This window comes from Felis catus, chromosome C1, assembly GCF_018350175.1.
Source record: "Felis catus isolate Fca126 chromosome C1, F.catus_Fca126_mat1.0, whole genome shotgun sequence".
NCBI lineage: Eukaryota > Metazoa > Chordata > Mammalia > Carnivora > Felidae > Felis > Felis catus.
Window position 1 is genome coordinate 70,975,874 of NC_058375.1, and position 13,934 is coordinate 70,989,807.

Consider the following 13,934-nt stretch of genomic DNA (forward strand, 5'->3'; position numbering starts at 1 on the left):
GCATTTGAGTATCCTGATATGAGGCTTAAATTGTGGCAGGTTGTAAGGACCCAAAGAATTTTCGACTAACTAAAGAACTACAGCAGTGGCCCATGTTTTCAGGTTGGACAGATTTTTCCATTTTTTGCTCTCTTCTCACTTGCTATAACAAGCTTTTGAACAACAACAGATGTCATTTTTCATGTGTCTTCCACTGTCTTATTTTAACTCTCAACTCTTCTGTCAGCGCTGACAGGAGACACAACAAGTTCTCTCAGTCTTCAGAATGGCAAGTGACAAAACATACCTCAGGAACCCGGCTCAAAGAGTGCACCTGGATGTCATAGAGGGTCTTCTGGACAGAGGGCGAGTACTCGCCTTTGTCATAGGGTCCAGCAAATTTCTCCAGGACAATATCCCGAACAGTATCCCTAAAACACAGAAAAAACAACTAAGGACTCATAGGGTGGCCTTTTAGGAGTGCATTATAAAGCTAAGAAGCGGTGACCTTCTCTCCCTGCAGTAAACAATTTTATTGCTGGTTTTAGAACAGATTAATATCGGGGCGCCTGGGTGGCTCAGTCGGTTAAGTGGCCGACTTTGGCTCAGGTCAAGATCTCGCGGTCCGTGAGTTTGAGCCCCGCGTCGGGCTCTGTGCTGACAGCTCAGAGCCTGGAGCCTGTTTCAGATTCTGTGTCTCCCTCTCTCTGACCCTCCCCTGTTCATGCTCTGTCTCTCTCTGTCTCAAAAATAAATAAACGTTAAAAAAAATTAAAAAAAAGAAGAAGAGATTAATATCTGGTAATGCCCCCTAAAAAACACCTCACTTCCCCTTTTTTTACCCACACATGTGCGCGCGTGCACACACACACACACACACACACACACCCTATTCAACAAAGGTATTGAGTGTCACTAGGCTATCTTCATCATCTGGAACTAGGGCCCACCGGGCATTCCAGGGTAAATCTCCATCACATTTGATGAACTTATGAAGAGGACCTCCAAGTACTCCAACCCTCTTACTGCTCAGACTGGTCAGTTCCTTGAATTATTATGTTTTTAGGGGTTTTGTTCTGTGCCAGGCTCTGTGCTATGGGTTTTATGTGATTGCTTCATTGAATTATCTCAATATCCTGAGGCAGGTGCTATTATTATCCCCAGTTTAGACGTGAGGAATCTTGAAAGTTATATGATCCACACTAAGTTCTTTTCCTGAGTGGGTGGCCCAGCTAAGACCCTGACTCTGCCATGTTCAATTTTGTGCTCTAACAGAAATACATCAGCCTGCCAATGGGGAACACGCGGGAAAAAGAAGATTGAGGTGAAGTTCTCTGTAAGTATTTTCAGACACATCACATAATAAAAGGAGTAGAGCAGAACTATACCACTGGGAAGAAGCTACCAGGGGGCAGACACTAGCTCATCAGAAAGTAGCAGTTTCTAGCAATGAGAACTTCAGCAGAGGAATGAGATGCCTGGTCAAAAAGCAAACTCAGAGTCCAGAGGCCTAATTCCTGCTTGCCAAGGATATTGTAATGATAGGCGTACCTTTACGTTGTTAACACATTTATCATTTATAAACTGCTTCTGTAAACATCATCTCATTTCGAGTTTAGCCTAGAGTGACCAACTGTCCCAGTTTGCCTACCAATCAAAGGGTTTTCCAGGGCGTGGGGATTTTCAGTCTTAAAATCAGAAAAGCCCTTGAAAAATTGGGATGCGTTGGTCACCCTCATTTAGCCCTCTCTGTACCTACCGTGAGGTAGTAAAGCCGAATATCATTATCCTCACCTGATATGGTGGTTCTTAAAGTGTGGTTCCTGGTCCAGCAGCCGCAGCAGCAGCTGGGAGTTTATTAGAGGTGCAAGTTCTCAGGCCCCACCCCAGGCCTACAGAATCAGAACCTCTGGAGTTATGTCCAGTAATCTGCCTTCTACTAAGCCCCCCAGGGAATTCTGACACACAGTAAATGTTTGAGAACTACTGATATAATCGATGAAAAACCAAAAGGTCAGGGAATTTAGGTGGTCCGTTCAAGGTCATTTTAGCTAATAGCAGCTAAGATTTCCACGTAGGTTTAGTAACGGGAAGAGAGCATAGCCAGCGCCAGGCCTTAGCACACACTCCTACCAGGTAGTATCAAAGTCCACGTCTCTGTACTGATGATAGCGCCACTTGCAGTACACTTGGGTGGCAAAACACCTGTCCTTCACCTCGGGGAGGGTGGTGAACCGGTCCTTGATGAATCCTTCAAATCCAGACTGGGTCGTTTTCAAGACCTTGAGGTCTTTGATTCCAGAATGAATGACTGGAGGTCCTGTTTCAAGTAAAAAGGTAAGAGGCTCTGAGGTCATGGATAAAATAGTGTCTTCTTATTGGACAGCTAGCTCTGAGGATCCTGGTCACTAAACCATGGTGCACTGTTGAACAAAGAGCTACCTCACTACCCATGTTGTCTGTCTCCCTGTCTCCTCTGAAGTTATGAGCGTGGTGTGCCTATCTCTCTATCTGGATTCCACGACTCCCTGCCTTTCTCCTGCCCTGGCAGAACTTAAAGTCAAAGACTAAACCTCTGTCTTGTGTTGAAACCCACAGAAATGAATACCTTCCTCTCAGCTCCAGGTACAAATGACGTCTAGGCCAAATACTTTCTCCTTGTTGGGCTCCACTTCGCTCAATATATAATCATGATGAAATGAGTGAGTAAGCTCCCCCAGAGCAGTTCTTCTGTTTGCTACTCTGACTCCCTTTACAGGATGGGAGAGGGTTAGTCCTCGTGTTGATCATCTACACTGGCTGATGGCTCCAACTATCATCAGATCCTCAGTTTTCTTGTGTTTATGAGCTCACTGAAACCAGAAAACTTCATGAATGAGTAGCATTGTGGACCTGGCCCAGCCTAAATAGAGACTGGGACGATGAGGCAGTGACCCACCCATAGGGCATAGATATGCCTAGGGGAATACCCATAAAGGCTTTTGGTTTTTGGCTGAAGGAGAAGGAAAGTTGGTTCATAGAGACCTGGGGGAAAGAGGGCAGAGCTGGCAAAAATAGAGGGGATGATATGGTTCTCCTGCAGTCCTTGACATCACCCCATGTGGCAAATAGGGAAGGTGGAGGGGTGATAGGCATAATCTGAAGAAGATATTTACTTGTCTGCCAGGCAGTTCTCGCTCAGGGCCCAGGTGACAGATGGGGGAGAGAGTGAGGGGAAGATTCTCTCTTTTTCTATGTGAAACACACTCTGGCAGTTTGGTGAAGCCTGGCTAGAGCAGGGCACCAGGTGTCATATTGGGAAGACCCAGGGTAGAATGTTCTGTAGAGAGCATCATTCTTCACAAAGAGCAGGGACAACTAGCACAGCCAGTGCTGAGCAGAGCCAGTGAAGCAGTATTGTACCCAATGGGTGCAAACGTCTCCCTGAACACGTGTGAAACAGACCTCCCGACTGTCAGGAAGTGGGAGAATTTGGCTGGGGAGACCCAGCAGTTTGGTGGTGAGAGAACTATAAGGCCAGGAAAATTCAAGAATTAACATCACCATTCCCTTATTTGTATGTGCAGGCTGATGAGGCTGGAGGTTCAAGGAGTGCTTGGGTACAAACCACCAGTAGCATAGTGCCATGACAGGATGACTAAAGTCATCTCTTTAAAGCTTTGAAGTTAGTCCTGATTAAGATCTATCCTTCTTGGCCTGTTTAGTATATAACTCAAGGGCCAGAGGCATCAGGCATCTATGTTGTACATGGTCTTAGTTGAAGAACAAGAATATAACTCACGATCCTCAATTAAAATCCAGGGAAGCCCTTAATAATCCAATAGTTTACATCATCTATGTGGCTTCAACTGCTGTGGCTAACTCAGGAGCTGTGGAGTTTCGTAAGTAGGTAAACAATGACCACATTTTGATATTTTCCCAGCCACAAGTGTACATCTACCAAAGAGAGCAATGGCCAGTGGTTTGTAGTAGATCTGCTGATTAAATAAGGTGTTCTTATCAGAGTGCTCCAGGATAATGTGTCAACTAAAATGGTATTTAACATTTTGAAGTCCTCTTTGGAAACTGTATCTGAAGAAGGACCAAGAGAGACACCAGCAACGCCTAATGCTTTAAGTTACCTTGGTTTATTGGATTCTGGATGTGTGAAGACATGATGCTGCAAAATCAGCATTTCTAAATGCTGTATAGAGCTGACCCAAGTGAGGCTAAGCTTAAAATACAAGAGAATTGCAGAAGCAATCAATAAGTGTCTATTGAATGAATGAGTGAATGCATGCAACAAGATTGATTCACATCAAAGAATCAGTATTTCACAGCTTAGTCTCTTTTTCTTTTAGACAGTTCTCCTCCACTCATCTTTAGCATTTCCCTTCTTGATCACCCCCACCCAAATATAATACACAGCATGGCAGGGGAAGGGGAGGACATCAACATTAGCTGAAGACTTCCTGATGATCAGCATGCATTTAGTTGCTGCCTTTTTCAATCATTATCTTACTTAATCCTCAAATTCTATTAACTATTTTTTTAATGTTTGTTTATTTATTTTGAGAGAGGGGGGAGGGGCAGAGAGAGAGGGAAACCGAGAATCCCAAGCAGCCTCTGCAGGGCTCAAACTCATGAACTGCGAGATCATGACCTGAGCCCAAATCAAGAGCCGGCTGCTTAACCAACTGGGCAACCCAGGCGCCCCTCTATTAAATAGTCTTATATAGGAGACTTTCAACCATTTGCCCATAGTCACATGGCTAGAAACTGGCAGGAGTGGAATTTGAACTCAGCACTTCATTATCTCCTCCTTTTTGGTACTTCCCCATCCCCATGATGTTTTCTCCTTCCTTTAACTCTGTCTTCCCATTTCTTTACAGTTTCTTTCCAGGAGACAAGAAGGTTGCCATCTTCCCTTCCATAGTATTTTTTGAGAGCCTCAGACAGAGCCCCCAGCCTGAAAAATACCATCTCCACTAACCTGAAATGGAAACCGAAGCATCATTTTTAGAAATGGCCCCTAGGTGTCTTAAAAACTTTTTATTCCTTAAACATTTCCTATTAAAATACGAAGACCCCATAAAGGAGTGACTTCTGAAGCCTTTATAAACTAATATAATCTATTTCCAACAGTAATCCCTTCTAGAAAAAAACCCTATAGAAATAAAATAAGGAGTTTGCAATATGGAATGGGGTTAGAACAAGCAGGGTTCGTGGAGGGGGAATAAAGAGAAAGTGAATGAGAACCAGAGGCAAATTTTACCTATTTCATTGTTTCCTACATAGCACTATATTGTCATCAGCATCCACATAAGCCAATAAGACTTTGGCTCCTCCAATGGTCTTAATCATAAAAGGATTTCTGGATGCATTGATGCACAGTGGTTGAGACCACAGCCTTGCAACTCAAGATTTCCTGAATTCGAATCTCAGTGTTCTCAGGGCCTCTCCTCCCCTATTTTATGAGCACTATTCCCCTCAGAACATTACTTAACCCCTCTTTACCTTGAGTTTCTCATCTTGCAAACAGAGATGATCACCAATTTGATAGATGTCGGAGATAACGTCCATGAAGGACTTAGTAGAATGGCTGCCCCACAGAAAATCCTTTATAAAAGTTATGACCATGAGGTTGTGATAATTGGCTTTTTCATATCAACTTTAACTACCCGTGAATATTTCTCATGTTTCACAAAGGCTCATTGGGTTCTGCAAACCACTTCTGACCTGCCGTCTCTATCCACCTCCAGCTCTGGGATGAGATTTATTGCCCTCTGGGGAGTGTCAGTTCTGCTAGGCAACTTTTTAAATGTCTATTTTCTTGCTAGCATCTGAAAATGAAGAAAGAAGTTGCATTTTTATTTTTATTTTTTAACGTTTATTTATTTTTGAGACAGAGAGAGACAGAGCATGAATGGGGGAGGGTCAGAGAGACAGAGGGAGACACAGAATCCGAAACAGGCTCCAGGCTCTGAGCTGTCAGCACAGAGCCCGACGCGGGGCTTGAACTCACGAACCGCGAGATCATGACCTGAGCCGAAGTCGGCCGCTTAACCGACTGAGCCACCCAGGCGCCCCAGAAGTTGCATTTTTAAATGTGTGTTGGCCTCAGTTTCACATAGAATAAAATGTTTTATGCTCCCAACGACAATTAACTATGGCCACAGTTTGGGCAGAACACAAACCATCTACTCTGGTGCGCTCATTGTTCTATGAAGAACAACAACAACAAAAACCCTACTCTCTTTTAATATGATTTGCCCCGCCCCCCCCCCCTTGGCACACATTAGACACTCTGGATGAAATCGAAGAGCTTATTTTATCTTCCCTGTTGGCGGTGCCCCAGCTTTCTGAACACTGGTACGAACCTGAGCCTTTCAGAATCATGGACCCATCGACTAAAAAGTACAGTGGCTCACGCACTCTGAAAACAACTTCAGCTTAGACTGGCAGAATTATTTCAACCAAAAGGACTGTCCTTTTCTAGGTTATTTGTCACGAAACCACTTAATCAGCTTTTTTTTTTTTTTTTTTGCCTTTATGCCATGGTTATAGGGTAATGCAAAAGGAAGATTTTCACATTTTACTTTGCTAGAACATAATCTTTGCTAGCTTTTAGTGTCCTCCTACACACTTAACAGATTGTGGTTTATCTCTCAGAGAAGCATACATCCTACCCTTTAGCTCTCTAAGGGGAAGAAACTCACTGTGAATTAATAGAAAATAAGCCCAATTCCTTACCTACGCATCAGGTGTCACAAAGCACAAAGCTTTATTGAGCCAAGGGGAAAAAAAAATCCTGTCATGAACAGGATAATTGCTTCCATGTTTAACACCTCCAAAAAGGACACAAATAGCTAAAAGGAGGATATTTTAAAACCATATTAAATCATTCTAGTAGAAAACCTCAAACTTGTAAAGTGCTAGAAAAAGTGAAAACTAAATATCATTTGCCTTTGGGAGTCCCTTTCACTCATGCGGGGAGAGTGAAAGGTCCCTCCATGCCATTCTGGAAGGGGAAAGATGGCATCAGCCATGTGGGAGGAAGTTAACTGGGCTTTTGTACAGCAAGGTTGTGGTTGAGGTGAGTTTAAAGGACTTGTGTTTACCAAAAACTCTTCTTTTGGAGAAACTGAAGAGTGCTTCAGTTTGACACCACAAAGGGCACACACAGGACATCGAAAAGGTCCTGGGTCTCCCCCTTCCTCCATCTCGCTTTTTCCACCTGCCCAGCTTGACGCCTCTGAAATTACTGTCCTCCAGGACCTCAATTTCATCACTTTTTTTCCCCTTAAAACCACCTCCTATGCCCCCCTGGTCTCCATGTCAATAGATCTTTTTTTTTTTACTACCAGAAGACAATATCTCTTAGTTGAGATGTGTTTTCCATCTACCATCTACTTGGCTCTGTTTTCGCTGATTTTTTTTCTTGTTAAAAAAATTTTTTTTAAATATTTATTTTTGAGAGACTCAGTGACAGAGTGAGAGCAGGGGAGGGGCAGAGAGAGAGGGAGACACAGAATCCAAACAGGCTCCAGGCTCTGGGCTATCAGCACAGAGCCCGACATGGGGCTTGAACTCACGAACTGTGAGATCATGACCTGAGCTGAAGCCGGACGCTTAACCGACTGAGCCACCCAGGTGCCCCAGATGAATTTCTATACTCAGTGACAGATTGGGAGGAATTTGATTCTTAAAGAATTGTGGGTTATAATTCAAATAATGCAGAGGTTTGGGGGGACCATTTAGTCCAAATTAGTGACTCAACCATCCCAGTGATTTCAAGACTCAGCTATGCTTGTAGTTTAGGGAGACACACGGAAGAAAGAGCTTGGAAGAGCCAGTCTCCTTAGAACACCCAAACTAACAACTTGCATCACATGGACAGCCTAGCTCTTCTCTCAGAGTTTGGCAAGTCACAAACATAACTACAGTCCTCATCCCTTTGCGTGAAAAAATTCGTCTCTCCCTTCCAGATTCTCCCATGGAACTAACAGACTTTGAAACAGGCAAAAGTACACTTAATGATGTAGCTTTCAAATATCCACTAAGAAAAGAGTATAATGGGAGTTTTACAGCAATTCTCAGGGTCTAAAATGGTGCTCGAGATTCAGTAGGCTTTCTATAAATGTTTGTTCAATTGATAAGAAAGAATCCAGTCTGTCAGTTACATATCCTGCTGGGAAAAGTCCCTATTGGGAGCTGCCTGGCTAAATGTGTGATTAAGTACATGTGTTAACAGGGCAGAATTCTCACCAACTAACTAGCCCCTCATCAAAAGCATTGCTTACAGGTTTGTAACAGTCTTTGACATGCGAATTGGGGTGTGTGTGTGTGTGTGTGTGTGTGTAATGATTACTTTCTTCCGTTAAGCCTATGCAAGGGCACTTCTTATGGCAATGGCTGTACATTGACTTACTTCACAATATCTGCAGTTTTAGCTTTTGGATAAAAAGCGAATGAAGAATTAAATTTGCTCTCCTAAGATCATAGATCTTTACTCTCCAAACAGGGACAGAGTGCAAATGTCATCTTTATATACACAACACTAGAATATACACACACTCATATACATGTACACACATATACTGCATACGCTTAAGGCAATAGATGCTTCTTCTGCTCCCTGATCCCTGCCATCCCCACATGATACCAGAGAGACTCTGGATTCTAGATGTGTCAAGCTGGAGCTTCTGGGAACACAGCCACAACAACTGCAGTATGCTGAGGCTTTGTGGCTCTCTGCAGAAAGAAAAAGCTTTGGTTTTACTATGGTGACTAGTTTTTCCATTCTGTAGCAAACAGGTGACTAGAATTCAGGCTGACGATAGCTCCTGGTAATTCCTGGAAAGAACAAGGGTATAAAGAGTTGCTTGTATTCTTCTTATGATCAGCAGAGCCCTATACTCTGCCTCTCCACAGGGCCCTGCTAAAATATTCTTGTGGAAGTCACCAGTGATCCATTTACCAAACTGCACACTTACTGTTCCACTTTCTTTTAATCTAGACTTCTGAACCTTCCCATAGCAAAGACTGCTTGCCATTTACTAAATCTATTTCTTCTTCCTCCTAGGTACCTGGCTAGACTACATTTCCCAGCTTCCATTGCAGTTGGGTGGGGCTGAGAGATTAGGTTCCTTCCCGGAGAAGTGTGGTGCTCTATTCTCAGGCCTGGTGTTATGCTGGAGGGGGTCTGTCTCCTCCTTTTGCTCCTCCAAGCTCTTTTCCTCTCCTGGTTGTCTGGTAAGGGGATCTATTCTCAAGGTGACCCAAAAAAAGTAAGGATAAAAATGTTAGGTTGCATCAACCTGGGTTCCTGAGTAACTTCTTGGAGCAGAACATTACCTCAACACAAGTGCACACACACACACACACACACACACACACACACACACTGAACTGGACTTTTACAAAAAGCAGTGAACTTCTTGTATGGAGCCACTGCATAGGATCCTGTGTGTTATGCATCCTGTTATCACAATAACTATCCCTGATTTCTTAATTTATTTTTTCTTTTGCCTCCACAACACCACTCTCTCCAATCTTCCTTCTATCTCTCTGACCTTTCTTCTAATTTTTTGAACTGCCCAACCCATAAACTGAGGAATTTCCCTTGGGACCTGTCACTTTCCTCTTCTCGCTTCACATGTTTTTCTGGAATGGCTCTTTCTTGCCCACAGCCTTACCTACCATCAGTCTGTTGATGGTCTGCAAATCTATTTCTATCTCTTATTCCCCCAAATCACCAGCTTCCCCCTGAACACTTTCTAATCATACGTGTTCTCCTTAGCCAACTCCCCCAAGCCCTCGACTTTAGGGCAACTTTCTTCTCTCCAAGCTCCACCCCTATCCAATCACTCAGACTCATTCAGTACCCTTCAGAAATGCCTCACATAATGCCCTCCTCCACCTCTGCAGTCATTCTCTCCATCTCTACTTCTCACTGCCTTGGATCTGACTCCATCATTTCTCCATCTCTGCAACAAGTTTCTAAATGTCTCTCTACTGTCTGTTTCTGCAGCCAGATCACCATAACCTTCATCAGAATTAGTGAATAGGACACACACACACACACACACATACACACGCACACACACCTACCTTTCCTGGGTCTCTATTGCCATCTTTAATAATAACAATCGTATCTATCATTTAAGGAATGCTTCCTATGTGCCAGGTCCTGTGCTAAAATGCTCTATATTAATATTTATCTCCTTTAATTCTCTGGGAAATTAAGGTGGACACTGTTATCCTCATCTTACAAATGAAAACCACTGAAGAAGCATAAGTAACTCACAGTCACAAAGTTATTAAGTAATGGAGCTCAAATTCAAATACGGTATAGTCTGATCCCAATACGTATGGTTTACTGCCATGTAAAACTACTTCCAAATTATACTCATCTTGTTAGTATGGTACATGAGGCCCTTCAAAATCCAGCCCAAACCAACCTCTTCACATACATCTTGGCTCCTTACATTCTAAGAACTAGACCTTTGAACTTGCTACTGTTCCTCAAATGCTTTGCCCTTTCAACACTAAAATCACTTGTCCAGGATGGTGGTTGGCATAAGGCAGATATCCAAATTATGTTAGTTTCCCTCTTCCACTTCTTCATGGCTCCTACCTGGATACATTCTGTTTCTTCCACCTGTAATTTTCTTTCCTCTTCTGTGCCCAGCATATTCTGAATCATTTTTCAAAAGTCAACTGAGATATTTCCTCCTCCCCTGTCAAGCTTTCCAGACTCTTCCTAGGAAGACAATTTTTTGCACCTCTTTGCTTCCCTAGCATAACTTTGATGCCCTCGTTGCAGTTTTTAGCCCTTTTATTGCAATAAATCTTTTTATAAGTCTATCTCCTACTATTCATCTCCTGCAAACTCACTAGGGCCAGGGAAAGTCTTACTCAACTCTGAATTTACAGCCCTAGGCTACAGAAAAAGCCCTCAAAATCCAATTGTTGAATGAATAGTATTTCAACATGTTCTTATTCTTTAATTAGCTCTCCCAAAATAGAATTCTAGACCTTATCTAGAACTATTATTTTACAGACTTGAAAGTTGAAAGAGGAATATGCTATGCTAAATGTTGCAAAATCACTTAAAAATGGCTTAGAGCTAGGCTAATCAATATGGTAGCCACTAGCCATGTGTGGCTCTTAAGCACTTGGAATATGGCAAATGTGAATTGAGATGCCCTGTAAATATAAAATATGCACAGGATTTCAAACATTTAACTTTTTAAAAAAGAATGTGAAATATCACATTAGTAATTTATTTTTATTACATACCTAAGGTGTATTGTAACTATATCAGATTAAATAGAATATATTATTAAAAGTAATTTATTTTTTGCATTCCTAAAGTGACTACTAGAAAATTTTTAAATTACATACGTGGCTTGCATTACATTTCTGATGGACTATGCCAGCTTAGAGTTTATAATTTTACAAACATGATGTGATTTGAGAAGGAAAACACTGACCTGGGGAGTTAGGGAAACTTTCTTTCTCTTTCTCCCCCAAAGTCACATTCAGAAGGAAGGAAGGAAAGAAGGAAAGAAGGAAAGAAGGAAAGAAAGAAAGAAAGAAAGAAAGATGGAAAGAAAGATGGAAAGAAAGAAAGAAAGAAAGAAAGAAAGAAAGAAAGAAAAAGAAAGAATGAAAAAAAGAAAGATGGAAGGAAGGAAGGAAGGAAGGAAGGAAGGAAGGAAGGAAGGAAAAGTAAGTTTTATTTTAACTAACAAACAGCTCCATCAGCAAGTTAATATATATGACTACACATTTGGGGGATTAAGAAATCATTATCTTTTCAACTTAATAGAACAACTAGTTATTCAGTCTCCTTTATATGGCAAAAATTACATAACTGGTTTTTTTTATTTTTTTTTCAACGTTTTTTATTTATTTTTGGGACAGAGAGAGACAGTGCATGAACGGGGGAGGGGCAGAGAGAGAGGGGACACAGAATCGGAAACAGGCTCCAGGCTCTGAGCCATCAGCCCAGAGCCTGACGCGGGGCTCGAACTCACGGACCGCGAGATCGTGACCTGGCTGAAGTCAGACGCTTAACCGACTGCGCCACCCAGGCGGCCCGAAAATTACATAACTGTTAATCAAACACCAAGACGTCCCTGGCTGTGCCTAGAATTTAATACAGATAGCAAAAAATATTAAGTAACAGCTAATACACTAGAACTGTCTGAGGAAGGGCTTTATCCAATAGAACTCAGAATGAGAAGAGACTTCTATTTTATTAAGTTTATAATGTTTCTATGTTTAAGAGATGCTACCTCAAATTCTTACTGAAGAGAGCTAGAGAAGAAAGAGGAGATACAGAAAAGAAAAGGAATGGAAGAGAAGAGGAAAAGAGAGGAGAAGAAAGAGAAGAATGATTGAAAAGGAAAAAAGTTCAGAGTCCACACTCTCCATTTATAATGATCATGAAAGTTCATTTTTTATTAGGATGGAGACCTTTCTACCACATTTGGCTCCACAGTTCCTAGAGGTCCTCTGGACAGTTATTGCCCTGCTCTGACAATCCTAACCAAACAGTGGAAGACAAGCTTTGGGAATTTTGATATTTGCTAAGTTCAATCCTCAGTACTAATAAGGTCCGTATTGTAATTATGCTCCGTGGTTAAGTTTTAAATTTCTTAGTGAACACAAAGAATTACAGAATTGTCATTGCTATTTAAATGAGGTTCGTTCTATAGTAATTATAATAATATCAGTGGTCTTATTATTATGAAAATAAAATGTCAGGGAAACGTGATTGTTATTTACCATTTCCTATAAAGGTAATGATAATTAGTAGCATGGTATAGTACAAAAAGTACTGGTCAGAACATTCAGAGATTTGGGGTTTTGTCAGCCCAGGCCTTTTTTTTCCCCTCACCTCAGAATCAGGTAATAAAAATGATCTACCTCACTCAACCCCTAGATTTCTGGCAAAATGTATTATTTCATTTTTATGTTTTTACGATAAAGGAGGAGATTGTTTTTAAATATACTCCAGAGTCACAGTGCTCATTCCCATCTCAGATTTAAATGCCTTCAAAATCCTCAACAGTTTTCCTCGATATTAATAAACGAAGTTGTTTGGAAGAAAAAAATATTGAAATTGCTATTGTAGAATCAAAGCATGAAAAATACTTTCTTACCACTCCTCATCTGTTCCACCTCACAGAAGTGCGTTCCAGTGGGAGTGTGAATAAATGCATGGACATGCTTAACTCCATTCTGAAAATTAGGGACAAAAAATCGTTTCCAGTAAAATTTCAGCATATGTCATAAAGCCAATTTCTTTAATTAAACCGAGAGCACAAATAACGAGCAAACCTTTTCAAGACGCTTCCAGGGGACTTCTTCCACGTAGACTTGAGCTCGGATGACATGGTCAAAAGAGGAAAGGAAATGCTCACAGATGCTCATTGCAAAAGTTTCTATGCTTTTGATCTATAAAGTGAAACAAAATGCTAGTGATCAGAAATACCTGCCCCATTTAAAAATAATTTTTTAAATATCCACAGAGTTCTCTTTCCTGTTCAAATCCTTTTCAGAATCAGAGAAATATACATTTTGAAAGAACCATGAGACATGAATTGGTCCTTATCCCAAATTTTCATAGGGTCTCCTAAATGTAGTTAATACAGCACCATTACCGGGGTGAGACTACCCTGTTTTGCAGGAAGAAATGTGTCAATCAATGGATGAGCACAAGAAAACTTAACATTTAGATTCTCCTTCCGGTGAGCTCAGTCATTACCCACGCCAACGACAATACTATGGTGGACTCCAAAACACTCTGGTGTCTCTATGAGGTTGCCAAATGGGCCTCCCAGTTTCCCAGGGGAAAACATTAACACAGGGCCACTTCTGCTTCCTTGCTTTGCAAACAGACCTTCGATTGACTATCCCTCACTCCCACCCCCATGAAGCAGCTCCCTACTTCCACACAAATT

The 13,934-nt window shown here is 41.7% G+C and overlaps 2 protein-coding genes across 3 annotated transcripts in view; one reads left to right on the plus strand and one right to left on the minus strand.

Annotated features, from left to right (window-relative positions):
- Nucleotides 1-13,934, plus strand: part of DNASE2B (deoxyribonuclease 2 beta) — a 65,215-nt gene that overhangs the window by 22,503 nt on the left and 28,778 nt on the right. Inside the window, exon 2 of the mRNA XM_023258856.2 lies at nt 1,255-1,315. The gene's annotated coding sequence lies outside the window, so the exon portion shown is untranslated. The remainder of the gene's footprint in view (nt 1-1,254; nt 1,316-13,934) is intronic.
- LOC101096750 (uricase) overlaps nt 1-13,934 on the minus strand; it is an 80,531-nt gene that overhangs the window by 5,127 nt on the left and 61,470 nt on the right. For both annotated transcript variants that reach the window (XM_019837322.3, XM_003990261.6), the window contains exons 3-6: nt 13,312-13,428; nt 13,134-13,212; nt 2,113-2,299; nt 287-410 (exon numbers count right to left, since the gene is read on the minus strand). In XM_019837322.3, coding sequence (XP_019692881.1) covers nt 287-410; nt 2,113-2,299; nt 13,134-13,212; nt 13,312-13,428 — 507 coding nt within the window. The remainder of the gene's footprint in view (nt 1-286; nt 411-2,112; nt 2,300-13,133; nt 13,213-13,311; nt 13,429-13,934) is intronic.